This window comes from Elephas maximus, chromosome 8, assembly GCF_024166365.1.
Source record: "Elephas maximus indicus isolate mEleMax1 chromosome 8, mEleMax1 primary haplotype, whole genome shotgun sequence".
NCBI classification, from domain to species: Eukaryota; Metazoa; Chordata; class Mammalia; order Proboscidea; family Elephantidae; genus Elephas; species Elephas maximus.
In genome coordinates, this window is record NC_064826.1 from 19,831,090 (window position 1) to 19,843,386 (window position 12,297).

Consider the following 12,297-nt stretch of genomic DNA (forward strand, 5'->3'; position numbering starts at 1 on the left):
CTGCATGTCCTTTCCCATTTTTTAGTAATGGGATATTCATCTTGTTCTTACTGATTTGTGGAAGCCCTGTAAAGTTATGACACTTTCATACAGTGGAAATGAATACAGCCTCGAAAAGGAATGAGAGAAATCTTTACTTGCTAATTTGGAATAATTTCTAAGCTACTTATGTTCTTAAGTAAAAATAAAAAAAAAAAACAAAAGAAAGTGTGAATGCCACGCTCCTGTATACGTAAAAAAGGGAGGAAGTAAAATACACACAGAAATATGTAGTCGTTTTATTTCTGGGTGGAGATACCAGTGTGTGAGCGTGGTTCCCTCGGGGGAAAAGGCCTGAGAGCCTTGGGTGTGAAGTAGGAAGAAGACTTCCCTGCCATATGAGCAATTTTATCCTGTTTCTGTTTTTACCTTGTGCACATGATCCTTTTTTAATTAAAGAGCTAGTTCATTAAAAAAAAAAAAAAAACTCTTTGTAAACTAAGTATATTAAGATTTTCTCATTTATATATGTTACAGGTATTTTCCCTAATTTGTTGTTCACCTTTTAATTTTCTTCGTGTTGGCTGCTCTCTCTCACTGTGTATATATATGGTTTGCATTTTTACGTAGTAAAATCTATCAGCCTTTACTGTTGTATTTTCTTCTATTGCTTTAGACTCAGAAAATCCAAAATAAGATGATTATTCACCTGTGGTTTTTTTTTTTTTCCTCTTGGTTTGCTTTATTTTCACTACATTTAATCCATCTGTATACCTTTTGGTGTATGATGTGAGGTGATTGTCTAAATTAGATTTTTCCAGATAATTAAATTTTCCCCATACCATTCATTGGATAGTTTTTCCTTTACCCACCGATTTGTGATACCATGTTTAAAATGCACGGTATGTTGTAGTGTACTGTACTCCAGGGTTTTTTTTTTTTTAATGCTTTCTATTGTATTGCATCATTCTACATCATTCACCTTTTCCATGTATGTTATCCTTTGATAAACCAGATTCTCCAAAAATTTTATATAGTTACACACACACGCACACACACATGTATTTTTGTCTCTTCTCATCTTTAAAATTCCTTTAAGGTTTTTTTTTTTTAATTCGATTGGGATTAAAAATTAAATTTAAAAGGATTAACATGCGAATACAGTTGCCCTCTTTGGGTGTTCTTTAATGCTCCCAGGTAAAGTTGTTATAAATCACGTAAAGGACTTTACCAGGTTTTATAGGTCCTTTGCATTTCTCATTACGTTGTTTCTAGGAGAGTGTATTTTATATCTACAGTTGTCACTGTAAATGAGATTCGCTTCATGTTATTTTCTAATTGTCATATAGGAAGTTTGTTAGTATTTATTTTTTTTATCTAACCTTATATTCATTTTCCATATTCTAAAAGCAGTGTTCTCTTTAGGTTTCTAGCTATATTACCATTACATCTGCAAATTAAATTTTAATATCCTCTTTAATAGTTCAAAACCAAACCCATTTCCATCAAGGCAGTTCCAGGTCGTAGCGACCCTACAGGACAGAGTAAAACTGCTCCATAGGGTTTCCAAGGCTGTGATCTTTACGGAAGCAGAGTGCCACATCTTTCTCCCATGGAGTGGGCTCAAACTGCCAACGCTTTAGTTGTCAGCCGAGCACCTTAACCGCTGTACCACCATGGCACCCTTCTTTTAATAACTAGGCCTCTTACTTCTGTTTCTTCTCTCATTGTATTGACTAGAACATCAGTTCTCAAACTGTTTGGTCTTAGGATCCCTCCACACTCTTAAAAATTACTGAGGACCCCAAAGAGCTTTGGTTTATGTGTGGATTGTATCTATTAATATTTACTATTATATTAAAATTTTTAACTGAGAACTCAAAGATGTTTATTTACTATTTCACTTAAAAATAGCACTATTAAACCCATTAACAAACATAAATATTTTTATGGAAAATCAGTGTATTTTCCAAAGCATAAAATTTACTCTGAAAAATCCATTGTTTTACATTTTTGCAAATCTCTTTAATGTCTGTCTTAATAGGAGACAGCTGGATTCTTACTTGCTTCTGTATTCAGTCTCTTGCAATATGCTGTTTTGGTTGAAGTATATGAAGAAAACCCGGCCTCACACAGACCTGTAGTTGGACAAGGGTGGAGTATTTTAATAGCTCTTTCAGATAGTTGTGGATATTTTTCTTTGATACTACACCAAAACTCAGCTGCTAATTTCTTAAAAGTCACTTGCCATTTGGAATCTGAAACCATATCAGTGAACTTTCCGTTCTCGGTTACATGAACATCCATTGGTCTGCCATGTACTTCGAGTGGATCTTTTATCCTTCCATGATTTGTAACACCATGCATTCAGAAAACATTGGTTCACTGAGTTGTGCAGATCTTACAAATGATGATGGATTTCATTATCTAATAAAAAGCACATTCATTAATCTCACCATCTTGCTCATCAGAAAAGCCTTTTAAGTACTGGGAAGCGGTCACTCTCCTACTGGAAAATCAATTTCCCAAACTTCTGATTCTTGCTGGAAATTTTATCACCGGCAGCAAATACCACCATGTTTTCCTTGAAATGATAGGTTCATTCAGTTCATTTTTGAGAAAACGTCTGCCAGATACCTAAGTCTAAATAATCATAGTTTTTCTGTCCGTTTTTCTTCCAAGTAAAAACAGTGGTCACAAAAAAATGGCCAGTTTGGCTTGCAACTCACAACACTAGTTTTTCCCTGAGACAACCATGATACTGTGGTCTACAGCAAACACTTTCTGTGTGGTGCTCCCCATTTTATCACACAAAATATTAAAAAGGTGTGTACTTGAGGGTGAGATTTAATAAATGATTAATTTTTACTGCTTCATTAGGGACCGTTTTAGTGAGACCAGCATATTTGTTTGCTGTGAGTACATGGGTGATGGGGGAAAATACATTGCATACTAATGCAGTTTGGTGACACTGCCCTGATTCTTGCTATGGGGCTAGCAGTTTTATCCACCATTTCTTTTGCATCATCAATGCAAATATTAACATAGTAAACAAGACAGATAGCATCATAGTATTTCTACAAAAAATAGCTTTCACCTTGCAGACCCCCTGAACGGGTCTAGGAGGATTCCCAGGGTTCACAAACTACTTTCTGAGAATGTCTAGGACAGTTTTATAATGGTGATAGGATTTTTTTCTCTTGACCTAATTTCAGTGAAAATGCCCAATAACCAAAACCAAACCAGTTCCCATCGAATGAGACTCATGGCAACCCCATACGATGCGGAGTAGAACTGTGTTCCGTAGTGTTTTCAAGGTTGTGATCTTTCGGAAGCAGATTGCTAAGGCCTCTATTCCGAGGCGCCTCTAAGTGGGTTTGAACTACCAACCTTACAGTTGGTAGTTGAGCGCTTAACCATTTGTACCACCCAGGGACTCCTGGAATGGCCTGATAAGTGAATGAAGGTCCTGAGGTTACATTTAATTATTAATTTATTTGCAAACGTTAGACAACGATTCTGGGACTTCAGACCCTGACGCGGAAAGCACTGCCAGGACCAATGGGAAAGGGAGTCCTGGTGAGCAATCGCCTAGTCCCGTCCAGTTCATAAACAACTCCGGAGCCGGGGACTCCAGTCGCTCAACGCTTCAGAGGTACTCTAACCTGATTTGTGTTTTCACTGCATTTTACCTCTGTGTTAATCTAGAGCACAATTTCAGTGACTTTGTTACCTCAGAAATAGAACTAGCAGTAGCAAAGCCCCCATTTTAATCCCAGCCTCTCTACTTTTTCTTTATATGAATGCCACCCCCTGAGTTCCCTCACAGCATTCTTAGTAGTTAATGGAAGAATATTAATAGGAGATTATTAATTTTCACTCCTCACTTCCACTCTTCTCAGCCTTCCTACGCGTAACTTTGCTATTAGGACTTAGCTTTACAACTACTATCTTCTGATTCAAAGGGTGTGTTTTTTTTTCTCCTTTCTGTCTGTTATAACTACAACTACCCTGTCTAGAATCAAAAAAATAGTTCCAGAGCCATACATAGTACTCTGATACTGAACAGTGGGTGCAAAGGAGAGCGAAAGCAGCCAGCTGCTTCTGCCGTTGGCGGTAACAACGACACTGCACACGGGCTGGTCCTTCTTATTCCATGAACTGAGATGTAGCACCTTTTCACAAACAGTAACTGTGGATTATAAGACAGTGTGGATTTTCAGCACCACCCTTGCCTTCTACTGATAAAACACAGCCTAGGTTCTGCTAGAGAAAGAATTGCTATTATCCATACCACTGTTGTTATTTTTATAGCTACTTTTGTGAAAGAACTTTTTTAAAGTTGCATTCAATAAAGGATAGACCTCCACTGAGGACACAGTTTTATATCAAAGGGAGTTGCTTCTCCCTTGGCTCAACCAAATATGCACTTGTATAGCATATAGTTATAGTGTTTATCAGATTTGAATGCAGAATCTGATTTGCCGTGATGGGGGAAGGAACTGAACTGCCTGTTAGTCTGTGGTTTGGCATATGTGTCTTAATATTTGCCGACAAGAGAAAACATCATCCCATTCTAATTTAGGTACCTTTCTACGCGGCATTTCGTTCATGACACCTAGTCGTCTTATTCCTTTCATTCATGTTTTCACCACATTTTATGTATCATGTCAATGTGGCGACCAGTGTTAGTGATTGAATGACCTTAGAAACAGAACTGGAGGGATTTTCAGCCCCACGTCTTAATCCCAGCTCTCCCTCTCTCGGTACATGAGTGCCGCCAAATCAAAAATTCTCTCCAGCCTCAGCATCTTAACTTGTACCATGGAAGTGAGTACAGATAACTTTTGAAAACATTAAGGTTCACTATCCATATTGGATAGACGGTCGTATGTTGTTGTTGTTGTTGTTGTTAGGTGCTGTCAAGCCACTTCCAACTCATAGCAACCCTACATACAACAGAATGAAACACTGCCTAGTCCTGCTCCATCCTCATAATCGTTGCTATGTTTGAGCCCATCGTTATAGGCACTGTGTCAATCCATCTCATTAAGGGTCTTCTTCTTTTTCGCTGACCCTCTACGACCATTGTATAAGTATATGAAATATATTAAAATGTTTCTGTTCCTTTATATTACATATAACGCACCTGTAAACGCCTTTTTCCTGTCTTATCAGTTTTATTAAGGAGCCCTGGTGGTACAATGGTTAAGCACTCAACTGCTAACCAAAAGATTGGTGGTTCAAACCCACCAGCCACTTTGTGGGAGAAAGACCTGGCGATCTGCTCCCATAAAGATTACCAAAAACAAACAAACAAACCAACCTGTTGCCGTCAAGTTGATTCCCACCCGTAGCAACCCTATAGGACAGAGTAGAACTGTGCCGTAGAGTTTCCAAGAAGCACCTGATGGATTCGAACTGCCGATCTTTTGGTTGGCAGCCATAGCTCTTAACCACTATGCCACCAGGGTTTCCTCTTAATGATTATAGCCTAGGAAACCCTATGAGGCAGTTCTACTCTGTCCTATAGGTATGCTATGAGTCAGAATCGACTCAACAGCAATGGGGTTTTTATCAACCTCAGTCTCTCTCCTTTTGCTGTGCTTCCTTACACTCATCAGAGTTCCCTTGGATTAACAGCTCACCTCTTTCTTTCTCTGAGTGCTGCCCTTGTTGCTGGAGGCAGCATGTCCCCTACAGTTTCTGTCCCCTCTGCCATGCTAATGGCCTGACACACATTCCCCAAAGGGGAATTTGGGACCCAGTGTGATAGAATAGGAATCAGGCAGAACTCAGACACCATATCCATTTTCCGTTTTTCTTCGGAGGACTTGTCTCACTGCTCTGATGGAATGTGTTTGACCTATAAGCTGCCAACCCCTGACTGGTTTCTGCTGACCTACTTTTTTATTCGCAGCGTCATCAGTGGTGTTGGGGAGCTGGATGTAGACAAAGGGCTTGTGAAGAAAGCAGAGCCCAACACCAAAGACAAACCTTATCCCGACTGTCCCTTCCTGCTGCTAGATGTGCGAGATAGAGACTCTTACCAGCAGTGCCACATTGTTGGAGGTAAGAGAGAGAAGATCGGCTAGTGTTTCATTCCCAAGAGCAGAGCCTGTTCCTGAGTCCAACAGTTCAGGAAACCATGTGTTAGCTGGACCCATTATGGGGGCTATAGAGTTGGTTGTATGGTCCTGCTCTGAGAGAGGCTGGTGAGGTTCATGGATGGCTCAGGGGCTCTATGCTAAAGATTGGAACAGTACCCTGCTAAAGATAAGAACAGTAATGTAAGCTGCCTGTTTTGTTCGTAGTGTCCTTTTGTTTCAGAAAAGTAGTTTGGTTTATGGCTTGATGGTTTTGAAAATGTGTTCGTTTAGTTCTGCTTGGACCTTTTTAACTCCTAGTTAGACCTTCAATTAGCTGGAAATTGCGGCCAGGTTGTACTAAGGGTGCTACAGACTTCCTAAGCTTTTTCTTTTCTTTGCAGCTTACAGTTACCCAATTGCAACTCTGTCAAGAACAATGAACCCTTACTCAAATGATATTCTCGAATATGTATCCTTTGTTGTATTCTAAGGAGTTGGGTGGTGTGAGGACCGTGAGAATCAGACTTACCAGGAATCATACTCCTGGTAAGAAAACTCTGTGAAGGGCCTTTGATATTAATCAGCTTCACATATTTCAGAATTTGGATCCTTGGCTGTGGCTGAGAATTCTGACTCTATTAAGGCAGACACTTCCAAACCAATATTGCATTAGGCGAAAGGACATTCCATTAAAGACTGTGATCTGTTGAGAGCTAGTCCCAAGACTTTCCTTCCTAGAAAGCTGTCTCGAGTAAAACTTAAAAAGTAAATCTTTTTTTTTTCTTTTATTTAAAATTGTTTCTTTCTTAAAATTCTATTTTTTTTTCCTGCTCGTGAAAATTACACAAGTAGAAAATAATTTAAATACTAAAAAACATAAAAAAGGAAATTGGAATCTCCTATAACCTCACAGTTGGACAACTCCGATTAGATTTTCGGTATATTTTGTTCCAGTCCGCCTTCCGTGTGTTTTCTTAACGAACTTGAGACCATACTTATATATAATTTAGTATCTTGCTTTTTTCTACTTCATATTTCTACTTCATATTTCCCCATGCTAACCTAACAACAACATCTTTGTAAACTGCATTTTTGAAGCCGTGTAATATCTCATCTTCGGATTTACTACAATTTGCTAAACCATTCCTCTATATTAAATTTTTTGGTGGTTCCTTTTTTTTTTTTTTAACTATTATAAATAAGGCTGCAGTGGACACACTGGACGTTGGAGTTTTTCTATTTCCTCATCTGTAAAATGGGAACTATAATAGGTACTTTCCAAGATTATAAGGATAAAAGAGCTAAAGGGTATAAAACATCTTAACTAGTGCTGTCTTGGACCATAGTAATACTAGTTTAAAAAAGAAAAGAATACCAGCTTGTGTATGGTTTCCAAGATAGGAAGCAACCCAATAGCTGCTGGTATGATGGCGGAGAGCAGGGTCATCCGACGTCCCGTGAACTCAGCCATTGTTCCTAGGGGGTTTCTTAGAGTCTAGGAGCACTAGCTCGGTGCTGTCGAACCTTAACTGATCTGACCCTTAGAAAAACGCCCACGGCAAGATCATCATTCTATACGATGATGACGAGAGACTGGCCAGCCAGGCGGCCACCACCATGTGTGAGCGGGGCTTCGAGAACCTCTTCATGCTTTCCGGAGGTAAGCCGGGTTTGATTCTTCTTGGGACATAACCGACAGATGTTTGGACTCCTGATCCTCTGATCCCACCTCCTTTTTCCTTTTTGTGCTCAGCATTTAGTGTTCTGGAAAGAGAGAAAACCACACAGCCTGAAAGAATCAGGATGTCAGGCGAGACGTCCGTTAGGTCCATCAGCACATTATTTAATTCCTAAAATAAGGATGTCGCTTTCGGGTTCCATAAGAAAGCCTTAGCATGAAAGACTTGAGCAAAAGGATTTTGTGGCATTCTCAGACTCCCACACAACTGACATTTTCTGGTGCAATTTACTTAATAGTGAAGCAGTCGAGAAAATGTCAGGTCCTCGTAATGTTGACCTCTACTTGGTGACCAGAGATTAGAAGAAAGTCAGGATTCTTTCCAGATTTTGGCTCGGCCCTACCATGCTAATGTGCCTTTTTCTGATGATCTGCACCTAGGTCTAAAAGTGTTAGCTCAGAAATTTCCAGAAGGACTGATCACTGGTTCCCTGCCAGCATCCTGCCAACAGGCCTTTCCTCCTGGTTCTGCCCGGAAAAGATCCAGCCCCAAAGTGCCGCCCCTACCAGCTGAGAACAAATGGAGATTGACCCCAGAAGACTTAAAAAAGATAGAATATTACCTGGAAGAGGCTCAGGGTCCTGCAGAAAATCCTAGTAAGATATTGTGACCTTCAGAGAGAATGTTTTCTTCGGAGCTTGAGATTTTCGACTTTGAACACCACCTCAGCACATCACATGAAAAGTTTGATCTCTTATAATATATTCAGATTCTTGGGGCACGTGTGTGTCGGGGGCGGGTGTAGGTGCTGTGGGGGTGGAGGCGATCCCCAATAGTGGCAAGTTTTAGGCATTGAGCACAGACATAGAGAAGAGAGTTCATCGGTCAAATACAGTGTGTATCTCAGGCACGGGTGAGAAGTTAAGCATGGCACCCCGGTTCCTTCTTGAAATGTTGTCATTTCCCTCTGCTACTTCTGAGCACTTGTCAGCCACTGTGAAATGCCCTTGTGGTTTGTCTTCCCACCTGACTCTTCTCTTTCCTTTAATCTCCCTTTACCATTATCGTCTCCACCAGGGAACAAAGGGAGGAAAGACAGACAGGCTGGTTGGAGATAACGAAGAAGGAAAAATAAACTATCTGGGTTACTTCAGGAGCCCTGGTGGTGCAGTGGTTAAGAGCTCGACTGCTAACCAAAAGGGTCAGCAGTTGGAATCCACCACCTGCTCCTTGGAAACCCTATGGGGCAATTCTACTCTGTCCCATAGGGTCACCATGAGTCAGAATGGACTTGATGGCAACGGGCTTGGTTTGGTTTTGGGTTTCCTTCTATCTCTGCCCTCCCCACCTTCAAGCTGATCTGAAGGATGAGGACTAAGTCATCATTAGCCTGAAAGTGGCTGTAGAATAAGACTTCATTAGCTTAAAAGTATACTTGGCAGATGGTGTCTGGAACGTTCCTGCAGCTCTGCCCCCTGCTTTCTTGCCCCCACAGGCTGGCTGAACCAAGCTAACTCCTCTGCAAGAGACTCCAGGGGTGGAAGAGACTCCAAGGTTCCTGCTGGCCCCCCGAACACCCGCTCCCTCGGCAGCGGCCCCCCACGAGGCAAGCCCTGGAAGTAAAGACTCCGTCTCTCTTAGTCAAATAAATGTTTCCCTCCTTTCGGAAGCCCTGAGCACTTCCCAGGTTGGTCATTTTGAGAAACTGCTCAGAGGAAAGACCACGACCTACGGGTACGCTAGGCCCCGTCGTCTCCCCACCTCCACCTTCTCCCCACATCCACTCGGGAAGGATCTTGGCAAGTAACCACCAAACCCAGAGGCCTGCCAGGCTCCAGTACCGTCCCTGTTGTTTACAGAATATTTACATCTTTGAAACCGAGTAGGAAAAAAAAAAAAAGGTGTAATTTTTTTAGGCTTTTATTTGGTTTAATACGGTCCAGCGTCTCTGGTCGCTACCCGATGTTGTTTTGTAAATATGTACGTCTGCTGGTTTGTTCTTCCCAACTCTCTTTTTCTCTCATTGCTCTGGTTTGACAAAGGGCTCCCCAAGCAGGCTTTCATGACAATGACCTTGGAAGCTGTGCCAGCGCTGTGGACATTCTGAGGTCTAGGCAGCCCGTAGGCCCCACACCAGGTGTGGGCCCTTGCTCAGGAGATCTCTTCCAGCACACACTGAAGGCTTTGTCGGTGGCTGTGAGCATGGCTTGATTTTAAGATTCTGTAGAGTAACTCTCACCCTTCCTGAACCTTCCACCTCACTACATGTTTTCCTGGATCCAGTCAAGGTGATGATATGCTTAGCTGCCCTAACACAGTTGAGGAGGGACCCTCCAGGAGAAGCCAGTCCTTTGTATCAGGGCTAAACCCACTTAGCGTCCCTCACTGCCGGGGGTTGCCCAGCTCGGGCTCATCCCTGTTAGCTGTGGAAACCGCACCCACTTGAAAACATCAGCCTCAGTGGGGCAATTGTGGGCACACTAGGTGAGGAGGGCTCCACAGCTCTTTGTCAGAGCAGACAACCCCTTAAACCCTTGCTTAAAAATACAGTATTAGTCTAATTGAGTAATTAGTGCAATTTTCTGCCTACTTTTCATTCTCACGACTGAGCTATGATTAGGAGGTTGTGATTATAGATTCTGATTTGGGCCGGAATTTTGAATCAGCGTTAATTGAATTGCTGGATGACTGACGTTCATTTCATTTAATTGGGGGAACAAAAGACTGCAGGTAAGGATGAGGAGCTCTGAAATCATAAGGAACAGAGCCTTGTTAATTTTTATGGTCTGTGATCTGTAGCTGCGATAAAGGACTAAGGAGTAAATTGTGCTCTTTGTCATGGCAACCAACTTCTGAAAAGCCAACTGAAAATTGCCTGTCCTTAGGTGGTTACTGCTGCTGGATAAGATTTGCCTTAATGGTACTATTTTCTCGCCACCGGGGGAAAAAACATGGCACAGTATTTCTAACATGGGGGGAGGAGGGCTGTGTTTGTTAGAGAAATAAAGGCAATAAAGATCTCGTAGAGACATATGGAAAAATAACACTCAGATTCAGCCCGGTTCTCTTTTAGGATATGTTTATTCTTCTCTTCTACTTGATTTCCAAAGTGCAACATTTTCCGATGCTTTAGAAATCACACAAACCAGGGACATTGTTCAGATGTCAAGCCGTGCCCAATTTTCCGCAAGATTCAAGAATCTTGTCGAGAATTTAGCCAACGTACACATAGCTTTAATGAGCAGCCTGTCATGTTTCCCCATAAATTTATTGCCTGAGAACTTAGTTCAGCCTTTCACTGATGCCAGAATGCTCTGGCGTTTTATTTTCTTTATAGTGTAGATAGAAAAATGCAAGCGTTTCCACACTCAGCCTTCCCCCAGCAGAGACAAGATTTTCAGTCATTTTGGACACATACACGTCTTTAAGAAAAACATACTTTCCTCTGTAACAAAATTCTGGTTACGCCATTTTAAAGTTGTCCGGTCAGGGCTTTAGACTTCCCCACCCAGTTCTAGTGCGAAAGTAAAATGGTGGCTCCTCTCTGGCCCTGTGCTGTGTTCCGTCTGCAAACACCACCAGGACGGTAGCAACGACTGTGTGTGTGTAGAAAGGCAGTTTAGCCAACCCTGTTAGCACTGCCTCATATTAACCCCTGAACGGGCAAGCTGAAGATATTTATGTGTATTGCTCTGCAGTACTTTGCCGTGTTGGCAAGGATTTTAAAGAACCACTCCACAAGAGACCTGTTTCGACTCTGCACTTTGCGTGTTAAATGTTGCTAGCAGATGTTTTCTACATGCTCGAGGTATTGCTTTTAATGTTCGACTTCACTAGTTTCTTCATTAGATTAATTGACATGTATTATTTAAACGATCAGTGATATTTTGTGCAGTTATGAATGTCGACGATTAAAGTACCCTGTAATTAATGTGTTGTTTGCCTTCGATGTGCTGAAATCTACCAATTTCTCTCTTCCTCTCTGTTGAGATGATTTGGGGGAGCCAGGTGAGCCTGATGTGATTTGAGAACGCACCTCTTATTGCTGCAACTCCCAGGAAGGAATATGCATCCGGATCTAAGTGGACCGGGCAATAATGCCAGTTAGGGAGAGGGACCTCTGCTCTCCAGCCAGAAGACCTGAGGTTCTTTTCCTGCTCAGGCAGGGACCGTTGCCACCTTAAACAGATTGTACCGTGGCTTTCTGGTCAGTGTTTCTGGGGTTAACAAGTAGCCCCTGACTGGGAACTTGTGACCCCCCTGGATAGAAGGGGCTTTGTCGAGGCACAGTTCCAGTGCTACCTGCTCAACAGTGATGGCCAGGGTTTTGACTAACAAGTTAAATGCTTTAAAGGGGTATGTATGGAAAGGGAGGGAGGGAGGAAGGGAAAGAGAAAAAAAAGGAATGAAGAGGGGAAGGAGGAAGAAGAATATTACTCATTCAAAATCAAAAAGAACATTCTGGGCTGTCATAATGCCAGATTTAATCTACTGAAAGGCATAAAATGATTCAAATGGCCTAAAAGTGATTTTACTTTTTACCTGTAGTT

General features: G+C 41.7%; 1 protein-coding gene across 3 annotated transcripts in view; it reads left to right on the forward strand.

Moving 5' to 3' along the window:
- The window catches only part of CEP41 (centrosomal protein 41), a 61,396-nt gene extending 49,242 nt beyond the window's left edge, over positions 1-12,154 (forward strand). For all 3 annotated transcript variants that reach the window (XM_049893988.1, XM_049893990.1, XM_049893989.1), the window contains 6 exons: positions 3,490-3,634; positions 5,900-6,051; positions 6,470-6,537; positions 7,614-7,728; positions 8,188-8,403; positions 9,243-12,154. In XM_049893988.1, the coding sequence (XP_049749945.1) occupies positions 3,490-3,634; positions 5,900-6,051; positions 6,470-6,537; positions 7,614-7,728; positions 8,188-8,403; positions 9,243-9,370 (824 nt within the window). In that variant the 3' untranslated portion in view covers positions 9,371-12,154. The remainder of the gene's footprint in view (positions 1-3,489; positions 3,635-5,899; positions 6,052-6,469; positions 6,538-7,613; positions 7,729-8,187; positions 8,404-9,242) is intronic.
- Positions 12,155-12,297: the final 143 nt, after the last annotated feature.